Source organism: Sphaerodactylus townsendi, linkage group LG03, assembly GCF_021028975.2.
Source record: "Sphaerodactylus townsendi isolate TG3544 linkage group LG03, MPM_Stown_v2.3, whole genome shotgun sequence".
Classification (NCBI taxonomy): Eukaryota; Metazoa; Chordata; class Lepidosauria; order Squamata; family Sphaerodactylidae; genus Sphaerodactylus; species Sphaerodactylus townsendi.
This window is the reverse complement of record NC_059427.1, coordinates 13,956,548-13,978,340: the sequence shown is the minus strand read 5'-3', so window position 1 is coordinate 13,978,340 and position 21,793 is coordinate 13,956,548. Positions and strand designations below refer to the sequence as shown.

The 21,793-nt window shown below is 44.5% G+C and overlaps 1 protein-coding gene and 3 non-coding genes across 4 annotated transcripts in view; all 4 read left to right on the top strand.

Annotated features, from left to right (window-relative positions):
- The window catches only part of LOC125427689 (carnitine O-acetyltransferase-like), a 60,495-nt gene that overhangs the window by 13,236 nt on the left and 25,466 nt on the right, over nucleotides 1–21,793 (top strand). Inside the window, exons 4-7 of the mRNA XM_048487243.1 lie at nucleotides 13,059–13,112; nucleotides 14,913–15,078; nucleotides 17,751–17,925; nucleotides 18,914–19,092. Coding sequence (XP_048343200.1) covers nucleotides 13,059–13,112; nucleotides 14,913–15,078; nucleotides 17,751–17,925; nucleotides 18,914–19,092 — 574 coding nt within the window. The remainder of the gene's footprint in view (nucleotides 1–13,058; nucleotides 13,113–14,912; nucleotides 15,079–17,750; nucleotides 17,926–18,913; nucleotides 19,093–21,793) is intronic.
- On the top strand, nucleotides 3,705–3,776 carry TRNAC-GCA. The gene has a single exon. It is a non-coding gene; the product is annotated as a tRNA-Cys (tRNA).
- On the top strand, nucleotides 5,248–5,319 carry TRNAC-GCA. The gene has a single exon. It is a non-coding gene; the product is annotated as a tRNA-Cys (tRNA).
- On the top strand, nucleotides 6,556–6,627 carry TRNAC-GCA. The gene has a single exon. It is a non-coding gene; the product is annotated as a tRNA-Cys (tRNA).

The window sequence follows — 21,793 nt, the reverse complement described above, 5'->3', positions numbered from 1 at the left end:
GCTAATTTCCAGCTGGTATCTTTCTGTCCATAATTTAAACTCATTATAGCAAGTCCTATCGTCTACTGCCAACAGAAACAACTACTTCCCCTCTAATTGACTGCCTGTCAGATACTTAATACTTTCAAATAATTTTGTTTCTAGAAATCAAAAGAAGGATACTTTCCTCAAACAAGGAACTTTACCAGATTTCTAAAACCTGTTTTTAAAACAGCCCAACAGGGAGAATTATCCCGTTTTCTACCTTTGCTAATTAGCCACGTAGGAAACAACAGGACTTTATGATTTTTGGACCTAATGGAATTTCTAACGGAAAAGCAGACCCAATTAGTAACCTCTCGAGGTACACTGGAAATAATTAGTAACCCACTCTCAGGAACTGGTGAGAACCTGCTGGATCCCACCTCTGCCTGGGACCATTGTCATTCCCTAGAAACAGATTTTGAAACAGCCATATCTTGTGGCAGAGGCATCTGATCAGTCTAGCTTAGTAATCGTGGTATTGAGTAGAAGGTCTGTTTCAGCTCTGCTGTCACCTTGAAAATATTTGAACTAAAGATGCCAGAGACTGAATGTGAGACCTTATGCATGTAAAACAGAGTGCGCTTTTCCTGAGCAACATCCCTTTTCTGTGCGTGAATTTGTTCCTTTTCTTCCCTTCCATCTTAGGAGGCTGAAAGTGACTGTGGAGGATAAAATCATTGAAAGAGTCTGTTGAGGGGACCGAGCTAATTTAAACCAGAATTGATTATTGTGACTGGTTGAGGTTCTAGACACCCTCCTCACTTTTTCAAAAACAGACTCAAACTCTACCCTATTTCCCCTAATATAAGACATCCCTGAAAAATAAGACATAGTAGAGGTTTTGCTGAAGTGCGAAATATAAGGCATCCCCCGAAAGTAAGACATAGCAAAGTTTTGGTTTGGAAACATGCCTGACGAACAGAACACAGAAAAATAAGACATCCCCCAAAAATAAGACATAACACATCTTTGGGAGCAAAAATTAATATAAGACACAGTAGTGGTTCTTCCTTCCCAGTTCTGTGGGGATTTCTGTGCTGTTTCTGTTTCTCTCTGCTTTGGGGCTGAGAAGAAAGTTATGAGGGAATAATAAGAAGGGAAGAGAACCTGCCCTGAGGTCCTCTAAGGACACGTCATTAAAAATTAAATGCCAAGTACTTATCCTTAATAAAGCATTGGTGCATTCAAGGTGCTTCACATACATGATCTTCTCCTAAGCCTTGCAAATAGGTCATAATTATTACCCCATATTGGCAATGGGTTTATGTAATGAGTGCTGTACACAAGGTGAAATTAAAACCTGAAATTTGTTGAATCATGCTCTGTTAATTCTTGGTAGTGGCTATCCCATACTCTGTAGTGTAAAGTAGGAGAATAAACCCTTTGGAAAGGATGCTTTGATTCATTCAGAGGGGGAGATGATTAATCCACACTTTAAACACTTGACTTGCACTTCCCTTGGAGATATCTCAGAAGAATCTGTGGGACTATTCATATTTATACGTTGATATGCTGTGGTAACACCGGCGAAGAAAAGTAAACCTTAAAGAATTCTGTTTCTGGAAGTCTGAGGTTCTCGTTTTCTTTTTTAAAGCAAGGTTTTAGTCCTCGTGGATGTAGAGATGCTCTTGAAAGGCAATGCCCGCTGTGAAATCTCAATCACCAGAGCACTGATGAAATGAGATTTCCTAGTAAGTTGGTTAGATTTGGGTGGGTTTGTTTTAACATCCTCCTTTCCTTTTCTCCATCTAACAAAATCAGGATCCTAAAGTAGTAAATAACAGTGCATTACATGAGAAGAGGAGTTTGGATTTATACCCCACCTTTCTCTCCTGTGAGGAGACTCAAGGTGGCTTACAAGCTCCTTTCCCCTCCTCTCCCCACAACAGGTAGGTGGGGCTGAGAGAGTTCTGAGAGAACTGTAACTGGCCCAAGGTCACGCAGCAGGAATGTAGGAGTGCAGAAATACATCTGTTCCACCAGATACGCCTCCACCTCTCAGGCGGAAGAGTGGGGAATCAAACCCTGTTCTCCAGATTAGCATCTATGTGCTCTTAACCGCTACACTATGCTGGCTCTCATAAAGAATTATGCATATTTGCCTGATTGGCCTAATTTACACAGGCTACAGCCAAGAAATCAGAAGGTGGTTGAGACTTGGAAAGGGCAGTTGTGAAGAAGTTAAAGAAGATCCTTAAGTGTTAATATGGGTCACTGGTGTTGTTTTAGAGGGCGTTGATTCATGGGGTCGGCATGAATCAGAAGGTCTGCAAGTGAATGGTATTTAAAAATCTTTAGCTTTCAGGAGTCATGTGATTGATTATATGAAATTCCAGCAGTAATTTAACTACTGTTGGTCATGGTTAAAGCCTACTGTGATAAAGAACTGTATGTGCTGACTTGTTGGTATAAGTGCATTATTGACCTGGAAAGAGGTCTGCTTCCTAAAACCCAAAACTGGAGCCAACGTGGTGTAGTGGTTAAGAGCAGTAGATTGTAATTTGGAGAAGTGAGTTTGATTCTCCACTCCTCCATATGAGAGGCAAACTCTAACCTGGGGGCTTTCTGCACTACAGAAGGGAGCTAAGGTCGACTCGGTTCCCTTCAGTGGGGGGCGATTCCAGGCTGTCCGCACAGCAACAACCTTGGCCCCCCTGGAACCCGAGCTAAGTGGGGCGGGATCATCTTGGTGCCTGTTTGGCTCCTCGATGCATTGATTGGAGCTTGTGTTACCATAGGAAACAGGGCGTCTTTTTTTTACAGTTTTACAGTTTACAGTTACATACCCACCACAGATCTCCGTTCTCGCATGCCACAAAGCCTGATTGGTTCGACGGATGAAGTGTCGTTTCAATGCGTCCGCGCCAGCTTTCCCAGCCGGTGCTCGACCTTGTTCCAGCAGAATGTTGCAGTTCTGAGGGGGGAACTGAGACAAAACAACGTTGAGCTCAGTTGCAGTGCGGATACACTGAGGTGAACCTAGATAGAAACCAGTACAACTCTGTCAGTGCGGAAAGCCCCCTGGTGAGCCAGTTTGTTTCCCCTCTCCTACACATGAAGCCTGCTGGGTGATCTTGGGCCAGTCATAGCTCTATCCGAATTCTCTCAGAACCACCTACCTCATGAGGTATCTGTTGTGGGAAGGGAAGGTGATTGTAAGCTGCTTTGAGACTCCTTAAGGTAGAGGAAAATAGGGTATAAAAACCTTCATCTTGTACACTTGATCCTGTTCCCCGTCCTCCTGGTGTCTTTAGCACTAGCTTTAATTGAAGTTGCGTCAAACTTGCTGACTCATGTTCAGTTTACAGTTGCCTTTAATCCCAAAATCCTTTTGTTGTGAATGGCTGTAAAACGGACAACCCTCCGTCATCTACCAGCGCATTTGATTCTTTTGGCCTAAATGCCAAACTGTCCATTCGTTGAATTTCATGTTGGCTGTCTTAACTCGGCAGCCATGGAAAGTCCCAGCACTTCCTCCAGTACTGCAGGCTGAGTAACGATGTTTAGAGAAATTAATCCAAATATATAATTAGTTAAGCATGAGGTACACAATTGTAGTTTCTGTGGGTGGCAAATAATGAGAGTAGTTAACAAACCTGTTAGAGGCTGTAGATTTAAGATGACTATGTGGACAAACCAGTATTCTTAACTAGACTTCTTAGCAAGAAGGTATTGTGACTGGGGGTATAGCTCAGCGGTAGAGCATTTGACTGCAGATCAAGAGGTCCCTGGTTCAAGTCCGGGTGCCCCCTCTTTTTAAGTGGGAAAACAATTTACTTAATCTTCTCTGTTCCAAAGAAGTGATGATAATGTACAATCTTAAATATCTTTTACCTGAGATTGAATGGTGAGACAGATCTATGTCATTTAACCAGTTATTTTTTACAAATATTAGTAATAATGGGGGGGGGGGCATGGCTTGCTGGTAGACCCTTCCATTGCAAACAAAGAGGTCCTTGCTTCAAATCCAACCCCCTCCCTAGGGACTCCAGACTTTTGGGGGATAATTACATCTTGAATGTATAGTTGGTCTAATTCCCGAAGGCTTCCGTTGGGTAAAACTGAAAAGTCTGTTATCTAGTTTGGAACCAGATTATATTTCCCATGTGTGATAGGAAGAGTAAACATTTTTTTATCTGAATCCCGAGCCCTGGGTGTATTAGTTTTGGCTGTCAATCATCATTTGTGTTTCTTCAAGTGAGAAGGATAGGCTCTTCCTTTCTGAAATCGCACAGAGAGACACCTAGAACCTCAGGGACCCTCCGCAACTGCTCCACTGTGAAATGTGGATGTTCATCACTATCGGGGCCAGAGAGAAGACATCTCCCTGTTCTCCAAGGCATTCTGAAGTCCAACTGAAATCCCAGACAATTATCATTCTTCTGCCATCTTGGGACATGGTCCCAGATCATTTTAGATCTTTATAGGTAATCATGCTTGTCTTGATTTGTGCCCTGAAGATTGCAGCAGCTGTGGAAAGCCCATCAGATTCACAAGACATATTCCCAATGATCTGCACCAGTTAACAGCCTTGCTGACCTATTTTGTACGAGCTTGAGATGTTGACCTTCAAGGACCACCCTATGTCCGTGGTGGTGAACCTTTGGCACTCCAGATGTTATGGACTACAATTCCCTTCAGCCCCTGCCAGCATGGCCAATTATTATGCTGGCAGAAATGAGTATGATCCCTATCTGGAGTGCCATATAAAATTCCCTACTACTGCCCCTATGGAGGGCACAGTAGTAGTCTAACATGGATAACCATAGCTAGATCATGCATCTGAAAGAAGGTCTGCAGCTGGTGGACCATCTGACATTTGGAAGACTTTTGCTAGCTTGCTGCTTGCTTACCAGTACTAATTTTGTTGTGAAGGAAGTTTTGAGTCTGCTGTAGGAATGCCTGGGGATAAAAGTGAAAGACTGAGTATTTATCTGCACAGTCAGCATCTACGCTGAGTATTCAGCTATGTAGTCTGGAATATAACCTAGAACTCTTTTTAAGGCTGAGCTAGGAAGGCAATTATGCTTCAAGGTGTAGTAAAGAAGTATGTGGCAAAACCTGTGTCAATGAGTAGACTTCATGATGACTGCAGTTTGTGGGCTGGGGGTATAGCTCAGCGGTAGAGTAGTTAACAAACCTGTTAGAGACTGTAGATTTAAGATGACTATGTGGACGAACCAGTATTCTTAACCAGACTTCTTAGCAAGAAGGTATTGTGTAGGGGGTATAGCTCAGCGGTAGAGCATTTGACTGCAGATCAAGAGGTCCCTGGTTCAAGTCCGGGTGCCCCCTCTTTTTTGGTGGAAAAACCAATGTACTAAGCCGTCTCTATTCAAAAGGAGTGGTGATAATGTAAAATCTTATTTTTTTTTTACCCTGAGATTGAATGGTGAGACAGACACAGCATCAGTTAACCAGTGTTATTTCTTACAAACATTTATAATATGGGATGCATGACTTGGTGGTAGAGCCTTTCATTGCAAACAAAGAAGTCCTTGCTTCAAATCCACCCTCTCCCAGACCCCCCAACCTTTGGGGGAGAATTACATCTTGAATTTGTAGTTGGTCTAATCCCTGAAGACATATGGTGTGTAAACTTGAAGACTGTTATGTAGTTTGGAACCAGATTATCTTTCTTAGGTGGTAGGAAGAGCAAAGAACAGCATTAAGGCACTTATTAATCAAAGCATGTTTTCTCCGAATCCTGAGCTCAGGAATTTATTAGTTCTGGCTGCCAGTCATCACTTGTGTTCCTTCAAATAAGAAGGATAGCATCTTCCTTTCTGAAATCACATTTCAGAGACTCCTAGTTCTTCCAAGACCCTCTTCAACTGCTCCACTGAAATGTGGATGTTCATCGCTATCGGGCTCAGAAGAAGACATCTCCCTGTTCTCCAAAGTCCAAGTGAAATCTCAGAGAATTATCTTTCTTCTGCTAACTTGAGGCACTGCCCCAGATCATTTTAGGGCTTCAAAGATCATGATGGTTGCCTTGATTTTTACACTGAAGATTACAGCAGCTTTGGAAAGCCCTTCAGATTCACAAGACATATTCCCAATGATCTGCACCAGCCGGCAGCCTTGCTGCTCTGTTTTGTACGAGTTTAAGATGTTGGCCTTCAAGGACCGCCCTATGTGGAGGGCACAGAAGTAGTCTAGCCTGGATAACCATAGCTAGACCATGTGTCTGAAAGACAGGCTGCTGCTGGAGGACCGTCTGAAGTTCAGAAGATTGTTGTTGTCTGAGAAGTTGTTTGCCTGCCAGTACTAATCTTTGTGTATAGTGTGCAAGCTGAAGGAAGTTTTGGGTCTGCTGTAGGAATGCCTGGGGATAAAAGTAAAAGGCTGAGTATTTAGCCGCATAGCCAGCATCTCTGCTGAGTATTCAACTGTGTAGTCTGGAACATAACTTAGAACTCTTTGTAAGACTGAGTTAGGAAGGCAATTATGCTTCAAGGTGTAGTAAAGAAGTATGTGGCAAAACCAGTGTCCATGAGTAGACTTCATGATGACTACAGTTTGTGTGCTGGGGGTATAGCTCAGCGGTAGAGCATTTGACTGCAGATCAAGAGGTCCCTGGTTCAAGTCCGGGTGCCCCCTCTTTTTAACAGGGAAAGCAGAGGTTTAACTCTTTGTGTTCCAGGAGAGTCATTGGTAGATAATTAAAAAAAAATCTTTTACCAGAGATACGTGAGAGTGAATGTTGGAACAGTTCCTGTGTCATTTGACTAGTATTCTTTGTGAGAGATATTGGTAACTTGGGGGGTGGGGGGACATATCTTAGTGGTAGAACTTTTGATTCCAAAACAAAAGGTCCTTGCTTCAAATCCAAGTATATGTATGTATGTGTGTGTGTGTGTGTCTATGTGTGGCCTCAGCTTCCCAGACTTTTGGTGGAATCTGAGAGAATTATCTATGTTCTTCAGGCTTGGAACAAGGTCCCAGACTATTTTAGGGCTTCATAGGTAATAATTGCTTTGATTTATGCCCTAAAGATAAGTCAGCAGCTGTTGAAAGCTTCTCAAATTGACAGGATGTGTTCACGGTTTTGCTGTCATCCTGTGTAAGGGCATGCTTGATTACCACACCTTGCAAAGATACTGTTAAGACAAAGAATATGGAAAGCCACTTTACTATCAGATACTGCCTTTTCCCTATCTCTTCTGGAAACCAGGTCAGCAACAGATGGTTGCTTCTTTGCATCTCCCCTCCACCTTTGTTATGACTCTCCTAAACCACTCATATCCCGATCTAAATGTCTCAGCCAAATCTGAATAACCTGGGCAGTGTCTCTACAGAGTTACTCTGCATAAAGCCATTCTGTGCTTCCTGATTTAATCTAAGAGCAATTGACCCCCATTGTCCCGGGGTTTAGAACAATAGAAGAGCTTTAGATAGGGCTCAGCCCAGCATGGGAAGTTCCAGAGAATTTAGGAAAATGAGACTTGAAACTCACTTGTTCCCGCCCCTACCTGGGCAAAAGGGTATAAAAGTACTGTGCACCCCAACTCCAGTGCTCATTGCTAACTTGAACCTCCCTTGGTCTTGTTGGTATGAGACACGAATTCGTCCTTCGCCTGGATTCAGATGCTGGTCATTTGAATCCTTGCCTTCTACAAGATCTTCTTCAGCTGAATTTAGGTAACGTATAGTCCCTGCTTCCCCAACTCCCTGCGCTATCCTCCCACCTATCTTCTCCTCCCTGTTTATATCCTAGGAACTGTGTGTATGTGCCTTGACTTCTTACTGTGTGATTGTTTGCAACCAAAATTTATATAAAAATATTTAAACTGCAATTTGGTCTTTTGTGAATTCTCTGCAGATACGTTTCAAGCCATTTCTGGTATACAAAGTCTTTAAAAGATCCCTACCCAGCCTGCCTCTCGCATTGCTGAGCCAAGTTATTTTCCCCATTGCTACTTAAATAGTTGTGTGCTGTTACACTCTTAGCAGTGGAGATTCCTTAAAAATAAGTTCACAACCTGTGCAAGCTGGGTAACACATGTCACCCCTTAACCTTCTCTTTGCCAAACTAAACATCCCCAGCTCCCGAAGTCTCTTCTCACAGGGCATGGATTCCAGACCCTTTACCATTTTGGTCACCCTCCTCTGGACCCATTCCAGCTTGAAAGGCACTTTGTGTATGCAACCAAGTCCCGTATCTCATAGTCTTTTAACCATGCCAGTCTCTTCCCAAAAGAAGCTGTGTAAGCTCAGAGATACTTTTGACTTCTTCCTTCACCAAGGCGTTCTGCACTTGTGCCAAAACATTTGTAAAATATTCATAGCATGTTCCCTGGTCCTTTTGGCTGACTGAAGGATTTATCTAATGGCTTTACCTTGCACCCAGCATTTACATGAGGGTACTCTGGCCTTGGATCCTTTGCTTGTAAAGTGGGGGTGATGCTGTGGGGATAAGGATGGGGTGGCCGAAGCAAGCCCTCTGTTGCCAGATCTCAGTAGCTAAGCAGGGTCAGCCCCTGTTAGTACTTGGATGGGAGAACCCCAGGGAAGTTCAGGGTTGCTATGCAGAGACAGGGGATGGCTATCCACCCTAATTAACCTTTTGCCCTTAAAAACGTTGTGAGAGGTAGCTGTGAGTGAAGGTCAACAGGTATATTTATATATATAGATTCCTGTTTGCAGAATAACGCATGTGTTCCACTTTAAAATAAGACAGTTATCTTGGTAAAGACCAGCCTTTTTATCTCAGAAACCATAAACAAAAGAACTTGTACTGAGAGAGAAAGAGATTATATGCATATAACAAAATAACACTTATACATTGATATATTCACAGTGCATCATTCGGTTGCAATTTGGTTACCATAACAAGTATCATTTACAATATTTAACTTTTAGTCAGAGGCTTTTACACAGCTTTTGTTAACAGAACACTTAACAACATCTTTCCTCAGCAGAGACAGAGAGCTAACAGTTTCCAACTGTCACTATTAGAATGTTCGTTGAGATCTCCCAGAATTCTGTGCTGCTGCGTGCAAGGCTGTCAAATCCAACAGTAAGCCAGCTTGCTCTTGACAACACTTTCCACCACCAAGGATTGTTAAAATAATGTGAACAATGTAGCACCTTTTAAGCAGTTGGCAGCAAGATACGCTGTAAAGAACTCATTTGGAAAAGGCCTTAGTGTGGAACGTTCAGGCAACTGTACTGCATATGAAGTACAAAACCACCCCCCACACCAAAGTAATTGTTCCAGCCTCTAAATTTGTTCCTGGCTGCAACTCCAAACCCGGTCTTTGATGTATAAACTTTAATGTATAAACATTCTGGCCTGAAGCACTTAGGTGAAGAGATGTTATGTCCACAGGCCACATATTCTCCTTCACTCTGCACTGTCTACTCTGACAGTCAGCAGCTCTCTCTGAGATCTCTGATGGAAAAATCTCTCCCGCTTCCAGAAATCCTGTAAATTGAGATGTCAAGGATTAAAACCTAGAGCCATAGGTTATTACAACCTACAGCCTCACAATCCATACATAATTCAAGGCATCTAATTTATGATACTAGAGCAGTGTTTCCCAACCTTTTCGAGGTCAGGGTACCCTTGACCTCACTCTTCATATCTCATGGTACCCCTGCCATCCCCCCCCCCACCTTCCTCTCCCAGAGTGAAGGGAAGCACTGGGGTGGGGGGGAAGTGGCTGCTGACCTTGCGGCAAACCCTGCCCCCTGGGCCAGCTCCATGACTTTGTTGGCGCCAGTGGGACACCACAAAAATGGGGGGGGGGGCAGTAGTGTTTCTGCGGTACCCCTGGGACATGCTCACGGCACCCCAGGGTACCACGGAACCCTGGTTGAGAATGGCTGTACTAGAGAATAGATTAAGATGGTCTTTCCACTACTGGTCATTACTTCACATCTCATCTTCTACTACAGGGATGCTCAATTAGACCCTTTTCCTTTGCTACTCTTGGAGGTGGGCTGGGTTTCCACAAAGTGGCATGATATACAACAAGCAGCAGCAACTGCTTAAAATGTGCTTTGCTGTTTCCTGCCTCAGTGTAATAACCCTGGACTTCTTTGGTAGGTCTCCCATCCAAGTAATCTGGATAGCTTTATCCATGTTATGGCCACTAACCTGGATAGCTTTAAAAAGGGCTTGGACAGATTTATGGAGGAGAAGTCGATCTATGGCTACCAATCTTGATCCTCCTTGATCTCAGATTGCAAATGCCTTAGCAGACCAGGTGCTCAGGAGCAACAACCACAGAAGGCCATTGCTTTCACATCCTGCACGTGAGCTCCCAAAGGCACCTGGTGGGCCACTGCGAGTAGCAGAGTGCTGGACTAGATGTTTTCAGGAAGCTTAGAACTCATGGATGAATGGGGAGCTGAAAGTATTGGTTGGCAATTGAGTGTACATGCGCCTTAGCCTTTCTTCTATTTATTTGTTTGTTTGCAAAATGTATGCCACCCTTTTTTAGCTTTCATCAGGGCCTCTAAGGCAGTGTTCTCAACATGGAGGTCGCGACCCCTTTGGGGGTCGAACGACCCTTTCACAGGGGTCGCCTAAGACTCTGCATCAGTGTTCTCCATCTGTAAAATGGATAAATGTTAGGGTTGGGGGTCACCACAACATGAGGAACTGTACTAAAGGGTTGCGGCATTAGGAAGGTTGAGAACCTCTGCTCTAAGGCAACCCACAAGTTAAAGAAACACATCTTAAAAACCATTAAAAACAAACAAAACCATGTCATAAAAACGGCTATGCTCAAAGCTAAAATACACATTCCAGAATACAAAAACTACAATTAAAACCTGGGGCAGGAAAAAGAAAATGCTACTAGATCAAACAGCAAACAAAAGTCTTTTAAATCAAACTGAGCAACTGCTTAGTATGGTTTAAAACTGACGTTTTTTTGTTTGCTATTGTTTTGAAACAGGGCAGGATTAAGATTAGTGTGCTGAGAGAGAAAAAAATTAAGTATAGGACTAAAAAGGCTTGTAGGAGTCTGCTGAGAAGATCAGGCCTCACCTGTGTACAGTTCTGGAGGCCTAACTTCAAAATAGATATGAGTAGTTTGGAGTTTTTTCACTAGCCAGGAGCTCTGGTATATTATTATTATTATTATTATTATTATTATTATTATTATTATTATTATTATTATTTTTAATTTTTTTAAATTTTTTAAATTTATTTATTTATTTATTTTTATTTATTTATTTATTCGATTTAATAGACCGCCCTACCCCAAAGAGCTCAGGGCAGTTCACACACCAATCAAACATAATACAATACAATTAAAAATTGAATAATCCCAATTAAAACAATAAATATGATAAAACAGTAGCAGTAGCATCAGTAACCTATCCATAGTTAAACAATTAAAACAGATGACATCTGGTACTAAACCCCGGGAGAGGACTGGCAGATGTTCAAATAAGCCGATGGCACATAGGTATTCTTTTGGTTTGATGAATATGAAAAATACTTCCATATGCAAACCAAAGCAGAAAGACACAAGCCGTTTCCTATGTATTTTAAGATTAAAAGGTAAAATTCAGTTTCTGAGATTCTAACCCAAGCGCTGTCAGAAATGTTGGTGGTGTTTGGGATGTGGATCTCTTGTATAGCCCCAATTACGTGAAAACCACACAGTTCTGTCAAAATAATTTAATTTGTCTCCACCGAATATCTGACGCAAGTGCGTCTCTGAGCTTAGAATGTTCTTTCCCACAAAATTCCACGCTGCAGATCACTGACCTGTTTATTCCTCGTATTTTAAGATGAGCCTCCAGAGCGTTCCTTAGGGTTGCCTGCACCACCACGGCATAACTATGGTACTGCTAGTCCACTCCTTATAGAGTTTGATTATGTGGCAGCCAGCAGAAAAAGAATAGTTTTTTTGGCTCTTAGTGGCCACAACCAAGTTATAGCCCCCACGTGCTCTACCCTCATGAGTTGTGGAATGTCCTGGCTGGGGTTTGGGGGGGGGGGGGCGGCGGCTGGGAGGGCTGTGATTGGGTGCTGGGTAGGGGACTTGTCTGCCACAGGGGAGGGAGATGATTGCTTGCATCCTTAGTCAACATCCTGAACTGCTTGGGGGCTCATGAATGGCCATGTCAGTGGTACCGTGTTGCTGTTTTCCTCAGCACAACTGTGCACCTCACTCGGGCTCCTCCCAGGCCGAAAGGGCTTAGGGGGTCATACCTTGCGGTGCTCCCACAACGATGCTGATGCAGAGCCCTGCCCCTAAATTGTGCCACTGCAGAGCTGCACCACTCTGAGAACATCTTGGTGGTACTGAAGTCTGGCACTGGTGGCCCTTAGACTGGAGTACCTCCAAGATATGCCAGCGTAAGAATCAGCTCCCTGTGCCAATTCGCACCTTAGGAAGGCTCTGTACATTCTGGGAATATGTAGTGATTTAGAATAATCTTTCTCAATAATTCAATAGTTAGAATTTTGTTTTCAGCAAATACATGCTTTGCAGGAAATATCAGTTCTGCTTTTGTGTACTCATTTATACTTTTGACAGTCAGGGTCCGTGACACTCCAACTTCAGGTTTACTGGATGTTAAAAGGCAACTGAAATCTATTAAAATGATACTTGCTTTTTTACTTTTCATATAATTACAAGATGCAGTAATGGTCCACTTACCTTCTTCGAGTACATCCAGAGAAAAAGTAATTTGAGAAAGTGTCGAGAGGTGTGCCTTCAAGGAATTTTCATATTTTGAAATATTTAAAGGCAGAAAAATATTTTTTTCTAGAATGTATGAATCTTTGATTCATTTAACGTTACATACTGGTTATGGTCCATAATATCAATTTAAATTGAATGATCTCAAATGTGGAGTTCCTGGTGATATTTGAAAGTTTATTTTATTTCAGGGAATGTTGTTTATTATATCATTAAGTTTTAAAGAAAAGTTGCTGAAGATGGCGTACCTGTCTCTTTCCTGAGAAGCTTGCAAAGATGTGTAATGCGGTATCGTTGGTGTTGTTATTATTGTTGATCCTGTTGATTTGACAGGATTTTTTGTTTTGTTTTCCACCCATGTAGGTTTGCAGCGAAACTCATTGCTGGCATGTTGGACTTCAAGGCCAAGATTGATCAGTGAGTATCCTTGACCATGTGACCAACAAGTTGGTTAAATTCAAAATTATGAGTGCAATCCTTAGAGCATAGGGTAGCGGGGCTGAGGGGAAAAGGTCCATTCAGGGTTTTTGAATCCTCCACCATCACTGAGAGCAATCAGCATGAACTAATAAGAGGTGCCACCTCCATCTACTGGCCATTTTGAGGAATGACGGTTGGTCAGGAGAACTGAGTTTGGTGGCCTATAACAAAGGGCGATTCCGCACACGAGTAAAATAGGTTCGACCCAGTTCCCTGAGAAGGGTACTGAAGGGTACTGACCTAGGTCGGAGCCATTGTTCTTCCACACTGCAACCAGCTTGATCCCAGCTTGGAGGGCGGAATCATCCTGTGCCTCTTCGCCGCTCCATTCCGATTGGCTGCTGTTCTACGGCCATGTTCCATCTACCCCCACACACGTTATAAAAAAAACTGCCACAGGAATGGAGGGACGAAGGTGGCGTTTTTTGATTGGCCAGCTGTACGCATGCCCGAAACACTCAGCTGTGATTGGCTGAATGGGGGACTCCTGGCACCAGAGATTCCGCACTTTACTGGAATCGAGCTGAGTTCGAGCATGGTTCCCTGAAAAAGTAGTAGTTTCCAACTGGAGTCGGAAATTTGACCGTTACATGGGGCGAAGCTGGTACAAAACCACGTCGATCCCAGTGGTTGTGCGGAGCACTTAGGTCGAACGCAGCTCCAACTTAGGTCGATAACCCAAGTGCGGAATCTGCCAAAGAGGGGGAATGGTAAGGGGGGGGACACCCCTGCAGGTGAACCGTCACTAGATTATTCCAGCTAGAAAACATTACTAGACTTTTACCTAGAGTAATTCAAGCTCTCAACTACGAACAGGATGCCGTAGATCAGGTTAAACTTTTGGCCCTTCCCAATCTAGACATGCAAAGGTATAAGTAACTGGTGCCCGTTTCATCAAATTGCCCCTTCCTTGGACATTTTGAGGAGACACTGAGAGTTGCATTCACTGTGCCTGGTTTAAGCAACAGCTGTCTTGCTTTTACTTTTTTTGCCGTCAAGGAACAGCTTTCTTAAGACGACCCGGTAGAATTTGCAAGGCAAGAAACTTTCAGAGGTGGTTTGCCGTTGCCTGCCTCTACATCGCAATCCTGGTAGTCCTTGCAGGTCTCAACAGGATTGCACAAGGAAGTGTTAATACCAACAATGACTAAAGTGCATATATGCAATATTAACAAAATAACATAATCAGGAATAATTCCATGAGTCCATAAAGTTCTCCCGACCGTAATACTGTAAATATTTCATTCCCAGTCCAATGGAAAACATGGAAAAGGCACCGGTTCAGGAAACAGCAACCTGCCGCCAAATTGTACAAGTTCAAAGGAGCAGCAAGGTTCAAAGAAGCAGCAGACTCATGGAATTATTCCTGATTATGTTATTTTGTGAATATTGCATATATGCACTTTAGTCACTGTTGGTATTAACACTTCCTTGTGCAAGTTTTTTTGGGGTTTGGCCAACCTTGTTCCTTGGTTCTTGTTTCAGTCTTGCCCTCATTCTTCCTTTCCGAGTCCTTGCAGGTCTCCCATCCAAATGTAAGGCAGGGTCAGGGTTGAGAGAGTGTGATTGGCCGAAGGTCATCCAGCAAGATTCCACAGTGTGAGTGGGGATTTGAACCTGGTTTTCCCCCAACACAGAATTGGCAGTGCTAGTCTAACTACCAGGAGTGGCAACGGCCTTCAGATTGAGACTATATGGGCACTGGCTCATTTCCCTGGTTTTCTCCCCTCACGCCAGCCAGACCCTCTTGGTTGAATATTCTCGAGGCTACCCTCTATGCATGGACCAGTATTCCCGCCTCTTTGCCTCGTGCCGCCTTCCAGGACCAAAGCATGATTCGGTCTTGCTACCTCCACCAGGCCGAAGACCAGCCACGTATATCACAGTAGTCCGCAACTTCCAGGTAATTCTCCTTCACCCAAACCCACAAGACCCACCAGTGTTCTAGACTGCTGACAGGATTTCTGTGCCCCTTTCCTGACACCTCCCAAATATGTTTAAAAAGTGGGTGGGGCCAGATGAGGTTTTCATTCAGGAGGGCATCTGTTTGGACTTACTTTATTTCTATTCTGATTTTCTCCCCAAAGGACTCAGGGCCAGTGGTGGGATCCAAAAATTTTAGTAACAGGTTCCCATGGCAGGTGGGATTCAAACTGTGGCGTAGCGCCAATGGGGCTGGGCAGGGCATGACGGGGCGGAGGCGGGAATTGCGAGGGTGGGACATTCTTGGGCGGGGCTGTGGCAAGGACGCAGCCGCTGCGCCGGTCCTTGGGTGGGAAACGAATGCACGCAGGCGCAGGCTGCCACGCACGCCAGTGCACCTCCTGCTAGACTGCTTCAAGTTCTGCGCGCTACTGCTGAGAGGAGGGGCGTAACTAAGGCAAAAATCACATGGCAAAATCACCAATTAGTAACCCCCTCTCGGCACACACAAATAATTAGTAACCTACTCTCGGGAACCTGTGAGAACCTGCTGGATCCCACCTCTGCTCAGGGCAGATTACAAACTACCCTGCTTACCTGAAAGGAAGACTAGGCCTTGTCCCCTCAGACAATGGAGGATGGTCTCAAATTCATATGCAAATCTCATTAGCTGTAAGGTTTTTTAAAATGTTGCTTTGGCAGCTGCCACCATATCAAGCATTTTCACTGTATGATTGAAGATAAGCTGTGGCAGCCATTCTGTGGCTGGCTCTGTCTTATGTGGTAGCCATTTTGTGGCAGCGCCCACCACGCTGTCCCAGAATTTCAGAGACGCCTGCAAGCTCAAAAAGTTCTGGGACCCCTATTCTAGAGTATTTTCAGTTGTGGATTGCAGATTATCAAGCAACTTCTTGGTTCACACAGGCTCCTTCACCCATGGTGGCTAACCTTTGGCACTCGAGATGTTATGGACTACAATTCCCATCAGCCCCTTCCAGCATGGCCAATTGGCCATGCTGGAAGGGGCTGATGGGAATTGTAGTCCATAACATCTCGAGTGCCAAAGGTTCGCCACCACTGTCCTACACTGATCCCATTTGAAAAGCTTTGCAGAGGTGAGCTCTTCAGGGAGGGAGATTTATGAAACGTCTGGGCAGGCAGGCAAAGTAGTTTTTAGTCAGCGTCTAGGAGGATGAAATTTTTAAACGGCTTGTTTTGGTTTTAGCTCAATCCTTACGATAGTTTTGTGGTTGTTTGCATGAAAGGAAGAGAACCTGGAAGATGACCTCCTACAAAGGATGTATTCAAAGATTTTATTACTGCACTTGTCTCCCAAGGAAAGGCTGGCTATAAACATTTTAATAAAACATGTTAATGATAAAACACCAGTAACTTGCATGTGAATTTAAGACAATCCTCTTGGTTTTTTTGTGGGGACAAGACCTAGTCTTCCTTTCAGGTAAGTTGGGTAATTTATAATCTGCCTTGAGGCCCTTTGGGGAGAAAACCAGAATAGAAGTAAAGTACAGTAGAAGTAAAGTGGGAACTAGCCTGCTGGATCAGACCAGAGTCCATCAAGTCCAGCACTCTGCTACTCGCAGTGGCCCACCAAGTGCCTTTGGGAGCTCACGTACAGGATGTGAAAGCAATGGCCTTCTGCTGCTGCTGCTGCTGCTCCTGAGCACCTGGTCTGCTAAGGCATTTGCAATCTGAGATCAAGGAGGATCAAGATTGGTAGCCATAGATCGACTTCTCCTCCATAAATCTGTCCAAGCCCTTTTTAAAGCTATCCAGGTTAGTGGCCATCACCACCTCCTGTGGCAGATAAGAACATAAGAAGTAGGTAAACAAATTGACCAATGCTTCTCTGACTAGATAAGTTCATATAATCTTGGGTATTGTAATGAGGCAGGTGGGAGGAAGTGGTCTCCAAAGAATTATATCCCTAACCCTGCTGGGGTCATGTGGGCTAAAATCAGCCCCTTAAATTTTGGCCTGAAGAAAACAGCTCTTTGTCACGAACTGATGCATGCCACATCTCAAAAAGGATATTGAAGAGATAGAAAAAGTGCAGAGAAGGGCAACGAGGATGATTGAAGGACTGGAGCACCTTCCTTATGAGGAGAGGCTGCAGTGTTTGGGACTCTTTAGTTTGGAGAGGAGACGTCTGAGGGGGGATATGATTGAAGTCTATAAAATTATGCATGGGGTAGAAAATGTTGACAGAGAGAAATTTTTCTCTCTTTCTCACAATACTAGAACCAGGGGGCATCCATTGAAAATGCTGGGGGGGAGAATTAGGACTAATAAAAGGAAACACTTCACACAACATGTGATTGGTGTTTGGAATATGCTGCCACAGGAGGTGGTGATGGCCACTAACCTGGATAGCTTTAAAAGGGGCTTGGACAGATTTATGGAGGAGAAGTCAATTTATGGCTACCAATCTTGATCCTTTTTGATCTGAGGTTGCAAATGCCTTAGCAGACCAGGTGTTCGGGAACTGCAGCCGCAGAAGGCTATTGCTTTCACCTCCTGCCTGTGAGCTCCCAAAGGCACCTGGTGGGCCACTGCGAGTAGCAGAGAGCTGGACTAGATGGTCTGATCCAGCTGGCTTGTTCTTATGTTCTTATATCTGCGGTCCTTCCTCAGTTTTTCCAGCTTGAAGTTTACAACAGTGATGGAACTCCTCTCACAGTTGACCAGCTTCACTCACAGCTCCAGCGAATCCGTGGGCAGTCATGGAAGACGGACAAGGAGCCCCTAGGGGTGCTGACCAGTGACCACCGGCACACGTGGGGAAAGGCTTACACCACTCTCATGAAAGGTATTTTGAGGAGGTTGGGGCAGCATGCTACATATGCAGTGGCAGTGGCTCAGGGGTAGAGCATCTTCTTGGCATGCAGAAGGTCCCAAGTTCAATTCCCAGCATCTTCCGTTGGAAGGAAGTTGTGAAAGAATTTGTCCAAGGACCCTGGGAAGCCACTACTAGTCTGAGTAGACAGTTCTGACCCTGGCACCTCCAGTAAAAAGACCAGGTTGTAGGCCGTGTGAAAGGCTTACGTGCCTGAGACCCCCGGAATTCTGCTGTCTCTCTGTCAATACTGACTGTGATTGACCAGTGATTCATGTATAAGGCAGCTCATGTGTTCTCGGAAGGTCTTCACAATGTTCTATGTTGTCTCCCAAACCCCAAATCAAATAATACCCTTTTTATTTGGACTGTCTGAAAGATCACAAAAAGGTGTGCAAGCTTTTACATTCACCATACTTTTTTTTTGTGGGGGTAGATGCTCAATCAAATTTTTTAGAAGGTAACAAAGTGATAAGGAGAGAAGATAAGAAGATGTTCGTGGAACAGTGGGAAAAGCCCCTGCCTGCAGCTGTCCCGTGGCCCCTTTGTAGACATAATAGTGGTGCATCTGAACCCTGGTTAAGAATTGGCTACAAGCTAAGATGTAGAAGAAGATGTAGAGCAAACCATGGTTTGCATTAACCACTGTTTGGTGCTGCATCAATAAACCTTGATAGGGACAGAAGCCCATGGCTCAGGTCAGATTGTTTCCCTCACTCTCTGCATGTAGATCTTGTTTGTTTTCCTGCATCAAGTTTGGGGGGCAAGGACCTGGCTTGACAAGCTATCCCATAGATCTTTAGCCAGGGTTAAAGAAGTTATTCATGCTTAAGTGTCATGTGTGTACCTGACTAGTGTAAGAGAGCTAGTCTCTACTGATTTCTCTCTTAGGCTTCTTCGAAATGATCTGCCAAGAACGTGTAAGCAAACATTTTATCCATTGTGGGTTCTCTGCTTCCAGACAAGCTGAACCGGGAGTCAGCACGTGCAATCCAGCGTAGCCTTTTCACAGTCTGCCTGGACGCGCCTGTTCTGAAGGTGTCGGATTCACGCGCCTCGAGCCGTCTTGCAGCCCAGATGTTGCATGGAGGCGGGAGCTACTCCAATAGCGGAAATCGCTGGTTTGACAAGACTCTGCAGGTGAGAATGGAATCGGGGGTGGAGATGGAAGGGGGCATTTCTCCCTTGGAAGCTTAGAGGGTCTGATCTGAGGAGCAAAGGCTGGAACATGAATTTGCCTTCTCTGATCATAGGGTAAGTAGACAAACTTCCTGTTCACACATGTAGGGAAATGAGGTGGTAGACTAAACCATGACTATAGACCAGTGATGGCAAACCTTTTCAAGACCGAGTGCCCAAATTGCAACCCAAAACCCACTTATTTATCGCAAGTGCCAACGCAGCAATTTAACCTGAATAACCCCCTCGAGCAGGGGCTAGCCTGCTGTAGCCTCCAGCAAGTCCCACATGCAACGCTCTGTGCCTCTCTAGCATCTCTGCCGCCTCTGCCCGCCCCCCGCCCCCCCAGCAGCAACCACCTGGAGCACAGGCACCAGGCCTGCCAGCCGAGTCCTTCCTGGTCGCTGAGGTACAGGGACATCAAAGTCCAGCAGCCCAGGCCAGCCTAGATGTGTGTGTGGGGTGGGCAATTCCCCCCACATGATGAACTCTGTGCATGCGGGCCCACAGAGAGGGCTCTGAGTGCCACCTCTGGCACCCGTGCCATAGGTTCGCCACCACTGTTATAGACTGCAGTAGGAGAATCACATTATGGAGACCTATCCCAGGCCCATAGGGGGGAGTGGTAGATTCTGTCTCTCCACTGTGTTGGTTTTCTATCAGCGAGTTTGTTTTTTGTTAGTTTGAAGGCACAGTCACAGACTCTTAATCGTAACGATGCAGAATCATGAACAAAGGAGACCTGAGAATTTGCTTCTTTACTATTTCAACTTTGCTCTCTCACTCCCTCACTTTTGAGAAAATTAATGAAAATTAATTAATGAACAAACAGCACAGACGTAGGCCCCTTCCGCATATGCAGAATAATGCACTTTCAATTCATTTTCAATTCGCTTTGCGGGTGGATTTTACTATGTGAAATAGCAGAATCCACTTGCAAACAATTGTGACAGTGGATTGAAAGTGCATTATTCCAGAGGTGGGATCCAGCAGGTTCTCACAAGTTCTCGAGAGTAGGTTACTAATTATTTGTGCGTGCCGAGAGGGGGTTACTAATTGGTGATTTTGCCATGTGATTTTTGCCTTAGTTACGCCCCTCCTCTCAGCAGTAGCGTGCAGAACTTGAAGCAGTCTAGCAGGAGGTGCACCAGCGTGCATGGCAGCCTGCGTGCATTCGTTTCCCACCCAAGGACCGGCACAGCGGCTGCGTCCTTGCCACAGCCCCACCCAGGAATGCCCCGCCCATGAAATGCTTGGCCACGCCCCCATCATGCCCCACCCAGCCCCAATGGCGCTACGCCACAGTTTGAATCCCACCACCATGGGAACCTGTTACTAAAATTTTTGGATCCCACCACTGCATTATTCTGCATGTGCAGAAGGGGCCAAAATCTTAAAAAGAGCAGAACGCAGTTTGAAAGAAGTGCGGTATTTCTTGGGAAGTGTCATGTGATTCTCAGAGATGCTTACAATCACACCAGAGAGAACAAATTAGATAGCTTAATGCATTCATGTGAGGTTCACATAATTGGGCTTGTGTAAGATAGCCACACCTTAAAATCCTGGAATCTCTCAGATTTGGATGGCAGTGAGACTATCTTAGTGAGAATCATACTCCGTGACAGAATGTTCGATGCTGGAATCTGCCTGTAAAAGGAAGCGTTAGGGTCCACGGTACTATCTCCGCACTCTGCTGCCTAGTATCTGTGAACCAAGCCTAGCAGTCAAGTTTATTTATTTATTTTACTTATTATTAGATTTTTATACCGCCCTCCCCCGGAGGGCTCAGGGCGGTGTACAAATAAATATATGCAGACAGGGAAAAGTTAAATACCAGTACAAATATAATACTAGCCCTGTCTCCCTATTAAAACCAATAACAATGATACAGTCAGCATCGGAGAACTAAAACCAACCCCCCTCAGGGAACCCCAAAAGGCCCCCCCCCTAAATGGGCCACATAATAAACAGAGAACAAAGGGGAGGAGGGGAGTACAGTCCTCTTGAGGAATTGAATACTTAAATGCTGCTCCATCTACCATCTCTGCATCATCCTAGTGGCCAAACAGCGTGTGGTACAGTCCTCTTGAGGATTGGCAAACTTTATCATTTAAGATATTTATTAGTCATCTTTCTTCCTTACAGAGCTCAAGGTGACTTGTGATAGACTTAGATACTGCCCCCCGTTTTTAAAAAAAATTCTATCATAGATGGTTGGAATTATCCAATAGCAGCTAAATAAAACTTGGTATATGACAGTGATTTAACTCTTGAGTACCAGATCCAGAGCCCACGTCCTGCTTTTTAAAGCCGTTCAAAATAATGCAAAACGATGAGCAAGCTTTTGAGAACTCTCCAGTAGAGTGGAATGCCAGGCTGGTTTGAATCAAAAGGTTGCTGGGTGGTGCTGGTATCAGAATGTACCTTTTGGTTTTCTAAGAATAAAAATGGTGGGGTGGCGACCAAATATGGATGCCAGGTCTCCTCTGGCCACCAGTGGAGGTGTGGGGTTGTCCGCTCTGGTTGGGAAACTCCTGGAGATATGGAGGTGGAGCCTGGAGAGGACAGGAACAGTGGGGTATAATGCTGTGGATTCTATCCCCCAAAGCATCCATTTTATCCCAAGAGAACTAATCTCTATAGTCTAGAAATGGGTTGTGTT